This window comes from Canis aureus, chromosome 23 (assembly GCF_053574225.1).
Source record: "Canis aureus isolate CA01 chromosome 23, VMU_Caureus_v.1.0, whole genome shotgun sequence".
In the NCBI taxonomy this organism is placed as follows: Eukaryota; Metazoa; Chordata; class Mammalia; order Carnivora; family Canidae; genus Canis; species Canis aureus.
The window spans coordinates 22300000-22314985 of record NC_135633.1 but is presented as its reverse complement, the minus strand read 5'-3'; the positions used below and the strand labels follow the sequence as shown (position 1 = coordinate 22314985).

General features: G+C 37.5%; 1 protein-coding gene across 1 annotated transcript; it reads right to left on the bottom strand.

Annotated features, from left to right (window-relative positions):
• Positions 1-925: 925 nt before the first annotated feature.
• Positions 926-1861, bottom strand: LOC144295353 (olfactory receptor 52P1-like). Its single transcript, XM_077867739.1, has one exon. The coding sequence runs from the start codon at positions 1859-1861 to the stop codon at positions 926-928; it is 936 nt and encodes a 311-aa protein (XP_077723865.1).
• Positions 1862-14986: the final 13125 nt, after the last annotated feature.

The following is a 14986-nucleotide window of genomic DNA, read 5'->3' as shown; positions in this document are numbered from 1 at the left end:
GGACTCCAGGGATGTTGGACCTTTCATCTAAAGCAGGCCTGTTATGTGTAGATCAGGGTCCTGGTAGAAAAACATGGAATTTTGAAAACTAGGACAGAGATATTAAGATCTGGATGGAATATCATTTGAGGAACAGATAGCTTCCTGCTAACATATGCTTTTCTTAAAGGTAAAGTTCCTGGTCTCAGAAGTCTTTTGAATTAGTCATCTGGACACATGTTTTCCATTGCAATGTAACCTTCTGTGATATGTATTTCAACAGTCCCCCTGTTCTGGGTATATATGTCTTCTTCAAGCTCCTTCATTTTTGTTGTAAGCATCCACATCATTGCAATCATCCAATTGGTATTGTGCACATTTTGCATTGCCATTGCATTAAAAACAATTCCTGGTGAAAAGATCAATTTTCTAAAGAGTTACTACATGTTAAGATGATATCCAAAGATAATGAGTATGTAGGTTCCTTTCAGTATTAAGACATTTTTTAGAAACCAATACAGAATTTAAAAAATAGAAAATAGAAAACCAAATCAATATAAACTTTCCATCAGACACGGAAAGACAGTCTTGGACAATTTACAGAAAAATCTTGTGTATAGCTTATGAACATGAACACAAATGTAAAAGTCATCAGAAGACCTGTGCCACAAGAGGGCTCTTGTTAAACAGACATAGAAAGAATCATCTTGGGCTCTTCTTTTTTAGTTCATAGCTTAATGAAAGCACAAACATATTGGTTCTTCATTCAAGCCAAAACAGAACAAGCAAAAACATAAGAAACCACCACACGCAAAATACTTCTCCAGAATCTATTTGTTTCACAGCTCATTTAGAGATACAACTGGGTCTCGGACAATTGGACAAAGGCCCTGTCAGTTGTCCTCACTCTTTGTTTACTCATGGGTACATTGTCTATGCTCACAGCCTATGCAGATCCTCTGCAAAGGCATTTGGCCACCTTGTGCCGTATTTCCTTCATTTTTATGCCATAGATGATGGGGTTGAGTACTGAGGGTAGAAGAAGATAAAGATTGGCAAGGAGAACATGAGCATGAGGTGGGATGTTGTGACCTATGCGGTGAGTGAGAGATGAAAAGAGTGCAGGCACATAAGTGACAAGAATGACAAAGAAGTGGGCTGAACAGGTGTTGAGGGCTTTGCAAGTTGCATCTCGAGAGTTGAGGCGTACCACAGATTGCAAGATGAGGCCATAAGAGAAACCAATTAGCAGCAAATCAAGTCCCACCACAAGAAGAATCACAAAGAGCCCATAGATACGGTTAGGTCTTGTATGGCCACAGGCCATTTTCACCACAGCCATGTGGTCACAGTAGGTATGAGGAATGACCATTTGGCAGAATGTCAATCTTTGAAGTAGAAGAGGCATGGGTAGGATAAGAATCACACCCTTGGCTAAAGCCAGCAGTCCCAGGCGTCCAACTAAGGAATGACTCAGAATTGTGTTGTAGCGTAAAGGCTCACACACAGCCACGAAGCGGTCAAAGGCCATTGCCACAAGTAGGGCTGATCGTACCACAGATGTTCCATGGATGAAAAACATCTGGGTGAAGCAGGCATTGGCAGCTATGTCCCGATCATTGAACAAGAAGAGGCAGAGGAGCTTGGGCAACAGTGCCAGAGTAGATATGAGGTCAGCCACCATCAGCAAGGCCAGGAGCAGATACATTGGACTGTGCAATGTGGACTCTATGGCCACCAGAAAGAGAATAGCACCATTGCCAATGAGAATAGCCAAAAACATAGAGGAGAAAGGAAGAGATAACCACAAGTGCTGTGACTCTAAGCCTGGTATGCCCATCAATGTGAAGGTCAGGAAGCTGGAATGGTTGAAGATTAGCATAGTAGAAACTGTTGGAGGCTGTTAAAGCAAGTTTAGACACCTGTCAATGAGACATGTGTGGTGGTTTGTTCATACCAGTTTGGCTTGTAATAACCTGCTGAGATGAGGCTTAGAGAGAGATAAAAAAATAAAACACTTCTGGGGTCATAGAGTCTGCAATCTGGGTTCAAGTCTATCTGTAAGCACCTATATTGTTTTCACATTTTGTGAGCCGAGCTTTGGGATTCTTTTCTGTATAGAGGATTTTGTAGTGGACTTTTACTCTTACCTGTCCCAGTTCAGCAGTTCTATACTTCAAACAATTTTAGAAGAAAAAATTCTAAAAAATTTCTTCTTTAGAATAGAAGAAAATATTTTTATCTTTGATTAAAGGATGAAAGAATCTGATACAAGATCCATGATCTTCTTCTTGGGAAGCTTCTCAATTAAATAAGAAATAGAGGGATCCCTGAGTGACGCAGCGGTTTGGCGCCTGCCTTTGGCCCAGGGCGCGATCCTGGAGACCCGGGATCGAATCCCACGTCGGGCTCCCGGTGCATGGAGCCTGCTTCTCCCTCTGCCTGTGTCTCTGCCTCTCTCTCTCTCTCTCTCTCTCTCTCTCAGTGACTATCATAAAAAAAAAATTTAAAAAAAAAAAAAGAAAGAAAGAAATAGACTTACTTACCCCTTGTTGCAGGAGGGCTGAGCTGTTGGGGCAAATTTCCTTTGAGTTTCTTTGCTTTTACAAGCTGTCCCTCTTTCAGAGATCTACTCTCTGGTCATGAAAATGTTTCTCCTTCTGGGGTCCTCTGCTTTTCAGATAATATATTAAGGACATATTATCCAAATAAGGACACCATCAGATGGCTGCTTCTGACTAACTCTCAAGTATTTATGTACTAGATGAACAGTCCTTTGAGATTTTTGCATGAATTGTGCATTTGTCTTTCATTTACAACTGACCCTCATTCATTAATAGATTGAATTGCCTTTAATCATGAGGCATTTACTTCAAATTAGAGCTCACTGTCTTTTTCATTCTTCAGTTCCTATCATGAATTAGCAGAATTTATCTTTCCTTCCAAAGACCTGTAAGCAATAAAGAAAGAACATCTTGCACAAATACCTGCCTTTATTTTATCTATTTTTTCATTTCTCACATGTTGTCCATTTCATCTATTTTTTAGGCTATGTATATCCAATTTGTGCCTATAGCCTCTACTCATAGTCTTATATTTTAGGGAACTTAACATTATATAAAATGATATTTAGAAAGTCCCTTGAGCTGTTGAAGTCATGGAGATGATTAGTGATTCCTATATGAAATATGTGTGCATATGTTTGCATTGTGGTGGAAATTTGTATTAAACTTAGGCACCTAAAAGGAAGCTAATCTTTTTAATAGAGTGTATATGGGGGCAGGAAGGAAATCAGGATCAATAACACAAATAGAAGAATTTTTGTCCAAATGAGGTTAACACTGTCACTAGCATTTTGTAAAATATGGAATAAATCTCCTTGGAAAGTAGTCATACAGGGTGCATTTTTTTTTTTTTTTTTACTGAAGGAGAGGAGCAGAGGGGAGGGAGAGAGAGAGCATTTTAAGCAGGGTCCAGAACCTGTACAGAACCTGACACAGGACTAGAACTCATAACCCTGAGATTATGGCCTGAACCAAAACCAAGACTGACAGTTAACGGATTGGGCCACCCAGACATTCCATTCAGGGTGCACTTTAAAGGGACTTTGCGCTCCTGCCTGTGAAGATACTGACAACAGCTAGTTCTGATACAAGAGAGCAGCATCCCAGATGGGGTTTGTTGAAGAGGGTCTGTAGATCCTGTACAACACAAGGAAAAGAGCTTAAGATGAAAATAAAGACATTCCTCTAGTCATAATGCTAGGGGCTTCTTAGAAGCTCACTGTAGGGAACATACCTGAGAATTGTGTGATGTTACTGATTAATGCTATTGCAGGATACCACTTTTATTACACAATTCAGGGGGAATTTATGGATATTTGAGGTACTCCTTTAGAGTATAAAGATTCTAGAAATATATGTCTCAGGTTATCTGAAGGATTATTAAAATGCATTCTCCACTTAAGTCTTTATCACACACCAGGATCCCAGGTTTGCCTAAATGTAGTAGGGACATAATTAAATATGCTTATACTTGTAGTGCCTGGGTGGCTTAGTAAGTTAAGCATCCAACTCCTAATTTAGGATCAGGTCGTGATCTCAGGAATGGTGAGACTGAGCCCTGAGTGGCGTTCTATGCTCAGTATGGAGTCTATTTGAAATCCTCTCTCTCTCTCTCTCTCTCTCTCTCTCTCTCCCTTATCCCCTCCTCCCATTCACTAAATAAATAAATAAGTAAAATCTTAAAAAAACCTGCTTATACTAAATATTATATGCATGATTTAAAAAACTATAGGCCTGCCTTATTCTGGTTCCATTCCTAAAATTTGAGTTCATTATTATTACTCTTGTTTTTATATGATTATTGGTTAAAGATTTCCTTTGCTTTTCATATAGTTATCTAATCCTAACTGAATACAATTTATTCCTGCAATTATTCTACCCGTTTTGTCAATTGACTTTCCTTTTTCTAGTGAGACTTCTGACTATTCTCATTTATACCACCACCATTCTAGCCAATACACATTTTGTTTTCACTTGGATCACTAAAATAATCTCCTCACTGATCCTTCTGCTTCTCCTTCACAAACTACATATTGTTTATTGCCCATAGAGTATTATCTATGGGAAATATCTATTATCTTTAAAAACATAACATGATATTACAATCCTCAATAGCTTCCTATTATATGAGGAATAAAATCAAAAGTCTTTGTCATGATGTACAAGGCACTCTAAAGTAGTCCGATCATGAATGCTCATGGCACTCATGATACACAAAGTGTCCTTTGGCCTCATCTCATCTCTTCAGCTCCAAGTTTCTATCACTCCCTCCCCTGCCTCACTTGATCATTTTGCTCTTCCTAAATAATCCTAAGTTTGTTCTTGCCTTATGGTGTTTTCTCTTGCTGTTTCATCTCCCCACATGCTATTATATCACTTACTCCCTACCGTTATGTGCATCTGTGAAGATAAAATTCTTCTTCAATTTCTATTTTTATTTTATTTATTTTTTTTAATTGAAGTTTGATTTGCCAACATATAGCATAACACCCAGTGCTAATCTCATCAAGTGCCTTCCTCAGTGCCGGTCACCCAGTTATACCATCCGACACCCGCCAACCCCCACCTCCCCTTCCACTACCCTTTTTTCATTTCCCAGAGTTAGGAATCTCTCATGCTTTGTCATTCTCTCTAATTTTTTCCCACTCATTTTCCTTCCTTTCCCTTATAATCCTTTTCACTGGAACTTCTATTTTTAATCATACTTCTATTATCAACTTCTATTTTTAATAAATGTCTATTTTATCAACAGCTATTTTAATTGACTTCTATTTTTAGTCCCCCTGAACAAAATGTAGGGCATTTTTCTTTTTCTCCCTCTCTTCATACTTCATAGATGACTGGCTCAGAGTCCTAGATTCATATTAGAAATATCTCAGAAGTTCAAAAATTACCAATATTTAGAAAACTTAGGTATGTTTAAGTAATAGTGAGAAATTCAGTGTGATCTTGATGTCAAGTACATGGAATTCTGGAGACATGACTAACAGTTCCTTTTGTATCAAATGATTTCCATATTCCTTTCTTCTTTTCTTGGCAAACTCTTATCCTCACTTCTCTGTTCTTGTGCACATTGTGGCTCTGCTCATATCTGTGTTCTATTTCATAGCACTTCAACTAAATTTCCTTTCTTTAGGCAACTCCTCATTTAACTTGCATTTATTTAGTACCCACTATTACCCAGGTTTTGTTTTTTTTTTAAGATTTTTATTTATTTATTCATCAGAGACACAGAGACAGAGAGAGGCAGAGACACAGGCAGAGGGAGAAGCAGGCTCCATGCAGGGAGCCCAATGTGGGACTCGATTCTGGGTCCCCAGGATCACACCCTGGGCTGAAGGCAGCGCTAAACTGTTGGGCCATTGGGGCTGCCCTATTACCCAGGTTTTGTAAATCAACTCATATCTGACAGTGTTTCTACATTATTTCAAAACCATTTTATTCTTGAATATTTAGTCCTTCACCCCTTACATCCTCTGTAAACTTGCACAATTTTCAGAAGCAGGGCAGTATTTTTAGGTATCTGGGATAGAGGTTGCAGCTGGAAAATTAATGCCAGTTAAATAGAATTAGTGAGGGCTACAGATAGAAGGCATTTGGGGAAAATACTCTAATTGAAAGAAGATGTAGGGGTAGTTTTAATGATTAAAATCAGAACTTACCTAGAAATGTTCTATGTTCTTCTTACCCCTTTTCTCTTCTGATAACCAGAGCCTAATTATTCTAAGTCACAACTTGCATCTGCCTATTTCATGTTTAATGGCACACTATTTTTCCTTTTTTTGCTGAGCTGATCTTAGCTCCTGGGAAGGGACTTCCTGTCCACCCTGGCTCTTCTCTTGAAATTATTCCCAGGACACAACTGAACAAGCTTTTTGTTGCAGGGGACCAAAACTCTCACACGATATGAGGTAAATTTTGAACTCTAATATTTCATCACCCAAGACCTCTGGGCACAGCTATGATTCTCCAGGAGCCACGTAAAAATGAAAGGTAAAAGAAACAGTTCATTTGGAGATCCCATTGGGCCCAGTACTCAACAACAGTACCTGAAAAGCAGTTCTCAGAGGAAAAGGGACAATTGTGACCACTCCCAGTTTTCACATAATGATGGTGTTATGTGACTTCCCTCTGTTTGGTGGATGCCTATAGAAAGAGCTTTAACCCTTCACATAGGGGTTTCTGAATAAAGTTGTCTTTCAAATAGACGATAGTTTATAATCCTCATGCAAAACAATACCTCTTTTGAGGAAATTCAGGTACCTCTGTGTCATTATAATAGGTGCACAAGTGCTGATTTAGCAAACGTTAATTTCCTATCAAAAAGAGAATAGAATTCTCTAAATGGACACTAACTTTAGAAGACACAAAGATAAGCATTTTGTTTTTTTGTTTGTTTTGTTTTGTTTTTTTGTTTTTTTTAATTTATTTTTTATTGGTGTTCAATTTACTAACATACAGAATAACCCCCAGTGCCCGTCACCCATTCACTCCCACCCCCCGCCCTAGTTCGTTTCCCAGAGTTAGCAGTCTTTATATTCTGTCTCCCTTTCTGATATTGCCCACACATTTCTTCTCCCTTCCCTTATATTCCCTTTCACTATTATTTATATTCCCCAAATGAATGAGAACATATAATGTTTGTCGGAGAAGATAAGCATTTTGGTACTCAAATGCCTCTGTAATGACTTTCTCTTTATAACTACTGCTGGAAGAATATAGCCGTGGTTCTCAAATTTCCAAAGGGCTTTTAAAAACACAGGTTGGGTATGTCTAGGTGGGTCAGTTGGTTAAGCATCTGACTTCATCTGACTTCAGTTCAGGTCATGACCTCAGGGCCCTGGAATAAAACCCCATGTCAGGCTCCCTGCTCAGCAGAGAGTCTGCTTGTCCCTCAGCCCCTCCCCGTGCTTATGCACTCTTTCTCTCTCTCTCTTAAATAAATAAATAAAACCTTAAACACACACACACACACACACACACACACACACCAGATTGTTGAGCTTCATCCCCAGTATTTCTGTTCAGTGGGTCTGGGGTAGGACCCAGTAATTTGCATGTCTATCAAGTCCCTAGGTGATGTTGATACTACTGTTCTGAGGACTCCATCTTGAGAAGCACTGGGTTAATGTATGGTCAGTTGTGTTCCAGGAACTGCACATGGAGAGTATTTACAAATTTTATCTGATAACACACTCGTGGTTAGTTGCAATTGATCGCAGATTCTGAGCAAGCTCTCAAGATTAACATTTTAAAAATATAAGTCTTCACATTTATTAAGTTGTGTTTCTTCCAACTTCTGTCAAAATAAGAACAGTTTTTGGTAATGCCTTTACTCTAAAAAGCTAAAGATTCCTTAGAAAATGGATTCTGCAGTTAAACTATTTTCCTTTTTCATAAAGATGCAAGGTAATATTGTTTTCTATTTTGAGATGATGCAGGCAGGGTGTAATTCTTGATGGAAATCTTGAAGGTATGGAGAAGATGTTGCCCTATTTGTATTAATGTGTGTTTTACTCTCGGGTAGTTGTTCTATCCCTCTCAAACCAAACATGTCCTTCCATAATTCTTAATTATGAAATTATATGAATAATCTTCCTAATAGACCTAAAATCTATATAATATCCCAATTGTAATACAAAGGATAAAAATAATTTTCAATAGATGTAAACAATTGTACATATATTATGTGATACATACATATAAGTGATAAGTGTATGCATAATACACACAAGTATGTATAATACATGTATGTAATAAGGACAAATGTCTTCTAATATAAATATTCAGGAATGACAAGAAATAGAAATCTAATGAAGTTCAAAATTAGTGTTGCATGGGGAAGAAAAATAATTTTCCCTTCACCCTACTAGGTTCTTGGCTGAATACACCCCTGAAACAAAAAGAATTACAGGAGCAAAACAGAAGTTTGATAACATGTATATCTCCTGTATACATGGGAAAGACTGAGGAAACTGATTAATTCCCTGAAATGACCTAAACCACCCACCGTCTTAGATAATATCTCTAGCTAAAGACAAAAGAGGTTGTTCGTGGATGGTCAGAGGAGAGAAGAAGCAGTTATGGGAGGATATTAGCAAAAGCACAGTAAACAAGAGTAAGGTGTTTTTGGTGTTTTCTTTTTATTTTTTTAGGTAAACTTTGCACCCAACATGGGGCTCAAACTTATGACATTGAGACATAAAGATCATCTGCTCTGCTAACTGAGCCAACCATATGCCCCAAGAAAGTTAAAGTTTTTAATGGAGATTTGAAACATTTTCTTCTCCACTGATAAGAATGTCCAGTGAAATAGGCTCCTCCTTCTCTTCCTGGAACAGAGAGGGAGACCCTAAAACAAAGTTTTCCCTTACAAGTGTATAAGTCTCTTACAAGAGGCTAACTTCTATTCAGTTTTCAGAGCTTATCTTCTGTCTGAATTATCAAGCTAAAGTAATTCCTAGGACAAAGAGGCATATTTTGGAGTGACGAGTTTTGTTTCCCTTTGGTTGCAAATACAGATGGATAGCAGTCAGTGGTGTAAGGCTCTCAAATACAACATGCTTTATTGCCATCAATAAAGTCAGTTCTAGGTAAAGTCCTAAATAAATTAAAGTAGAACCAATTTTCAATTACTCCTCAGAGAAATTGAAATTTTGTGTTTGTGTTGTTGAGCTTGGCTCTTTGTGTGTTAGGGATCTATTCTGAGAAAAGCATGCCCCAGGGGGCTTCTATCTCAGCCTGGGTTCTAGGATGAAAACACTTGGAGTTGTCATGACTTCCCATGAATTCAGTTTGATTCTTAAAACCAAGCTAATATAACCTGCCTAATGTACAGAACCATCCAGCTGTGCCCAGTTTAGAATCTGCCTAACTTTAGAAGTGAAACAAAATTCATGTTGCTTTAAACTGTATTAGTTTCCTACTGCTATAACTTGTAACAAGTTATCAAACACTTATAGGCTCAAGACAACACAAATCTATTACTTTACAACTCAAGTGGTCAGGTGTCCAAAAGGATCTCAGTGGGTGAAAATCAAGATGCCATCAGGGCTATGTTCCTTCTGGAGAATCTAGGAAAGAATCTGTTTCCTTGATTTCTCCAGATCCTAGAGGTTACTCTCATTTCTTGGCTTTTAAGCTTCTTTCTCCATCTTCAAAGCCAGCAAGAGCAGGTTCTTGTCATCCTGCAATCTTTCTGGGTCTCTCTCTTTCTTTGGCTTTTCTTTCACTTATAAAGACGCTTTATCAGAAAGGGAGACAAAACATGAAGACTCCTAACTCTGGGAAACGAACTAGGGGTGGTGAAAGGGGAGGATGGTGGGGGGTGGGGGTGAATGGATGACAGGCACTGAGGGGGGCACTTGATGGGATGAGCACTGGGTGTTATTCTGTATGTTGGCAAATTGAACACCAATAAAAAATAAATTTATTATAAAAAAAGACCCTTTTGATTATAATGAGCCCATTTGAATAATCCAGAATAATCTCCTCATCTCAAGGTCAGCTGTTGACCAAACTTAATATCACTTATAAACTTAATTGCCCCTTGCCATGTAACCTAACAGATTCCAGGTATTAGGACTTGGAAGATTTTGAAGGGTCTGGGGGCATTATTCTGCCTACCACATAAATCATTAAGTTTCGGGTTGCTTTGTTCTGCAGCATTATCATGACAAAAGGCATCTAAAGCTAATATACTTTGTTTCATATTTCAATTTTGGCCTAGATAATCAAGAGATTTTTATGGTTTCTCATTGTGTAGAACTCCATCATCTCTGCCTTCCATCCATTAAATGCCAGAAGGGCACAGTCCTCATTCTCACTTGAGACTCAATTAATGATGTAAATTTAGCATATATTCTTCTCACATACTTTGTGTCTTTAATAATTATGAATGAGTTATTAAAATGTATTGTCTGACTTTATATGCATGTTTAAACATAGAAGACTTACTGTACAACCTTTCTCATGCAGTATTTTGCATAATCTAGCTCTATATTTTATCTGTAAAATAGTATTCTTTTTAATGTAATGCAATTTTTTAAAAATTTTCATGTGAATATTTTAACTTTTGCTATCACAGATAAATACATCCTTTTTCTGTCTCCTTTTACAAGAGGTTTTCTGGGACACCTGGGTGGCTCAGTGGTTGAGTGTCTGCCTTGGGCTCAGGGTGTGATCCCAGAGTCCTGGGATGGAGTCTTGCATCAAGCCTCCCCCCCGCCCCCCAACCCAGGGATCCTGTTTCTCCTACCCAAGTCTGCCTTTCTCTCTCTATGTCTCTCATGAATAAATGAGAGACATATTTAGTTCTCATGAAATAAAGACAATTAAAGGCAGAAAAAAACGATAAGAGATTTTCTGCATTAGTATCCTAATTGATCTGCTATCCTGTTATAATACGCCTTTTGTGATAATAAATGAGTTACAGATATGCTGAGCTATTGATCTCTTCAGTCCTAATGGCAGCTGGAAGTGGGATGGGGTGGGAGTGGGGTAGGAGTAGGAGTGAGGGGGTTAGGATTGGGAGTGGGAGTAGGAATGGAACATTTTTATGGAGGTGGGCTGCCTCCAGTTATGAGGAGCCTCATTTCTTTATAATGTAATGCCATCGTTTTTCTTTTCTTTGAAGTTCCATCGTGTTGCAATGTTGGAAATATCCTATAATATAATATAATATATACAAAGAAACAGAATTGCTTTACTCAGGTTTATGCATTCTTTCACCTTTACTTCATATTGTTAAATTTCTCTCCAAAATATTTCTATCATCTTGCACATTTTTATATACTATTTGAGAGGGTTCATTCCCTGTATTCTTACTAGCACTTGGTGTGACTTGCTTTTGTTAATCTGATGCATATGAAATGGCATCTTATTATTATTTACAGTTGCATTTTTCTTCTAAATTTATTAACCATATGATCTTTATTTCTTTGTATTTTTCCTATTTTCTTAAATGGTTATTAGTCTCTTTAAAAACTGGTTATTTTTATTTTGAATTTATAAATATATTGTCAATCATATCTGTTTCAATAGTTTTCTCCTAATCTATTGAAGATTATTATTCCATATCACACTAACATCAATCATGAAAAAGTGAAATGTATCAATTGCTCTGTAGGAGCAAAGGCAGGTTGCCCCCAAGATGTGCCATTTCAGAATACCGATTATGCTGATCTGAAAACAATGAAAGCCTGGAAGACTTAAGAAGAAACTTTGACATTCCCCTATGACTGCCTAAAATAATGTAGAGAGAAGACCTTCTCTAAGGAGAGATATCACCATAGATTATAATCACATTATAATGTGAATTATGTGTGACACACAGGGAGGAACCTAGCAAGGCCTGTTTGATCAAAATCTTTCAATTTTTTTTTTCTAAGTGGTCCAGCAAACCTTTGTTTATCAAACATTTACATTCAATCTTCTTATGAATTGCATTCTTTCCCTTTTAAGTCCCAGACTGCTATCCTGTTCTTCTTATTTCAGGATGACATATATATCTCATTTTACCAAATATCTTTGATATTTCAAGTCTGTGTATTTCCCATATGCACAAAATTAAATTTGATTTCTCCTGTTAATTTGTCTCATATCAGTTGAATTTTTAATCCAGCTGGAAGAATCTTGAAAGTTAAATTTGTTCCTTCTCCACCACCCAGTGTCATTTATGACAACAAATGCACATATATGTACTTTTAAAAAAATATTTTATGTATTTATTCATGAGAGACACAGAGAGAGAGAAAGAGAGAAACATAGGCAGAGAGAGAAGCAGGATCCATGCAAGGAGCCCAATGTGGGACTCGATCCCAGGACTCCAGGATCACTCCCTGGGCCGGAGGCAGGCGCTCAACCGCTGAGCCACTCAGGCATCCCTGATATGTACATTTTTGCCTTACTTTTCTTAATTGTCCAGGATCATCAAGCTATAAGTCTGCAATATTTTAAGAATTTAATCCATCTAGAATGTCATATGAAATGATCATATTATATTTTAAAACTGGAGGGTATTATGCTGAGTGAAATAAGTCAATCAGAGAAGGACAAACATTATATGGTCTCATTCATTTGGGGAATATAAAAAATAGTGAAAGAGAATAAAGGGGAAAGGAGAAAAAATGAGTGGGAAATATCAGAAAAGGAGACAGAACATGAGAGACTCCTAACTCTGGGAAATGAACAAGGGGTGGTAGAAAGACAGGTGGGCAGGGGGGTGGGGTGGGTGACGGGCACTGAGGGGGGCACTTGATGGGATGGGCACTGGGTGTTATGCTATATGTTGGCAAATTGAACTCCAATAAAAAATAAATAGAAAAATAAAACATACATACCTTTTTATTAAAAATTTTATTTATTTATTTGAGAGACAAAGAAAACACCAGGGGAGGGACAGAGGGAGAAACAGACTCCCCACTGAGCAGGAAGCCAGATGGAAGGCCAGATCCCAGGACCCAAGATCATGACCTGAGCTAAAGGCATTACTTACCTGACTAAGCCACCCAATGCCTTTGTTTTAAAATATATTAATAGCCCACTACTGATTAGTGCATCCTATCCTTTCTGGTTATTAATGGCATATATGTCAAAGAAATGTCCAGGCCTGTTTCCGGGCTTTTCATTATTTTACAATTGTTATTTAATAATTTTTAATATTTGGTAGAGCAAGTCTCCTCATCTTGCTATTGCAAACTTGGCTATTACTAAATTTTTATTTTTTCATATAAATGTCACTGACAATTTCTACAGAATTCCTTTTGGAATTTTAACTGGGCTTTCATTTAATTTATAGATCCATTTGAAGAGATTAGACATCTTTAGGGTGTCAGGTCTTTCATCCAAGATCATGGCATGATGTTCTCTTCAATCACACATAAATAAAATATAAATATATAACAATAAATATAAAATTCATTAATAATCTCTTACATTGCTCCATAATTTCTCAAAAATTTTTCCATTTATGTTGCTTTTGTATCTGCTAATCTTGTTGAATTCTCTCAATAGTCTACAAATTCTCTGTAGATTCTCTTACTTTCTACACAAATATTAATATTCTCACTTCTTACTCTTTTTTAAAAGATTTTATTTATTTATTTGATAGAAAGAGAGCACAAGCGGGGGAGAGGGGCAGAGAGAGAGGGAGAAGCAGATTCCCTGCTGAGCAAGAAGCCTGCAGTGGGGCTCAATCCTGGGACCCTGAGATTGTGACCTGAGTGGAAGACAGAGGCTTAACTGACTGACCCACCCAGGTGCCTCTTTTATTCCTTTCATTATTAGTTGTCTTTCTGATTGAATGGATGTGACCTCCAGTACAGTGTTCAGTATGGAAGGAGTAGGGATACTAGTGGATTCCTTTGTAGTTTTACTTTAGAACCATTTATAAATACTTCCAAATTGTCATGACTTATTATACACTTCTAATTGTTTGACTACTTGCTCCCTGTTATATTTTCTTGAAAATGTGTTATTGGTCTAAGATTTCATACCTATTTTCATTATGTTTTTGTAGTAACATCATGTAATGCTTTACTATTTGCTATATGTGATTTTTGTCTTGTTTTCCATTTCTAATACTTATTTCATTTGTCCTTTTCCTTTCCCAAACACCCCAAATTCCTGGAAAACATACATTCAATAAAATAATGAGATGAAAAAAACACATTGGTTTCTGTCTTAGCCAAGGTTCAATCAGAAAAAAAAAAAAAAAACATAACTACTGAGACTATTAATACAGATTTAAATGTAGATACAGATACAGTTCTATTCAGGAGAATGACTTATTCAGTGCTTGGGCTGGACAGAAAGTCTGAAATTCATAAGGCAGATAGTCAGTAAGAAGAGTTCAGAGCCACTCCAGGCATGGACTGAAGCTGTTTTCCATGATACAGTCTCTTTTTTTCTCTAGGAAAGCTTAAGCCTCCTTTAAGGCCTCCCAAGTGATTAATAAAGACCCACTCAGGATAAATCCCCTAACTTAGAGTCAACTGATTGGGTTGTGTTAGTACATCTATGAAATCCCTTTGCAGTGGCACCTATGTGGGTGTTTGAATCACTGAGAGTTGTATGTGTGCCACACCATGGCTGCTACTTCTCTTCCATCTTCTTACTCTCACTAGAGAGTATATCTAGTGTCCCACCCCAAATGGAACATGCTAGAATGGTAATTCTGAGGGATGTAGTTTAGCCTTCCCAAGTTGACACACCACAGAGCTATAATAGCCTCCACAGAATGCACCACCTGGGACTTTACCAAGAATTTGCTGACTTGTTTGAGGAAATGAACAAAGACATTATTTGTCTCTTCCTTGTTTTATTTTTATTTTTCCCTTTTACCTACAGAAGTGTAATGAATTGAAGGGTTCCTGGAGGAACTTTTAGTTGTAGATAAAATAAGATGTTTTAGGGAATGTTTCTGTAAAAGGAAATTTGCTGCA

Excerpts from the sequence above, each read along its gene's own strand:
- LOC144295353 (XM_077867739.1), bottom strand. The coding sequence starts at position 1,861 with ATGCTAATCTTCAACCATTCCAGCTTCCTGACCTTCACATTGATGGGC.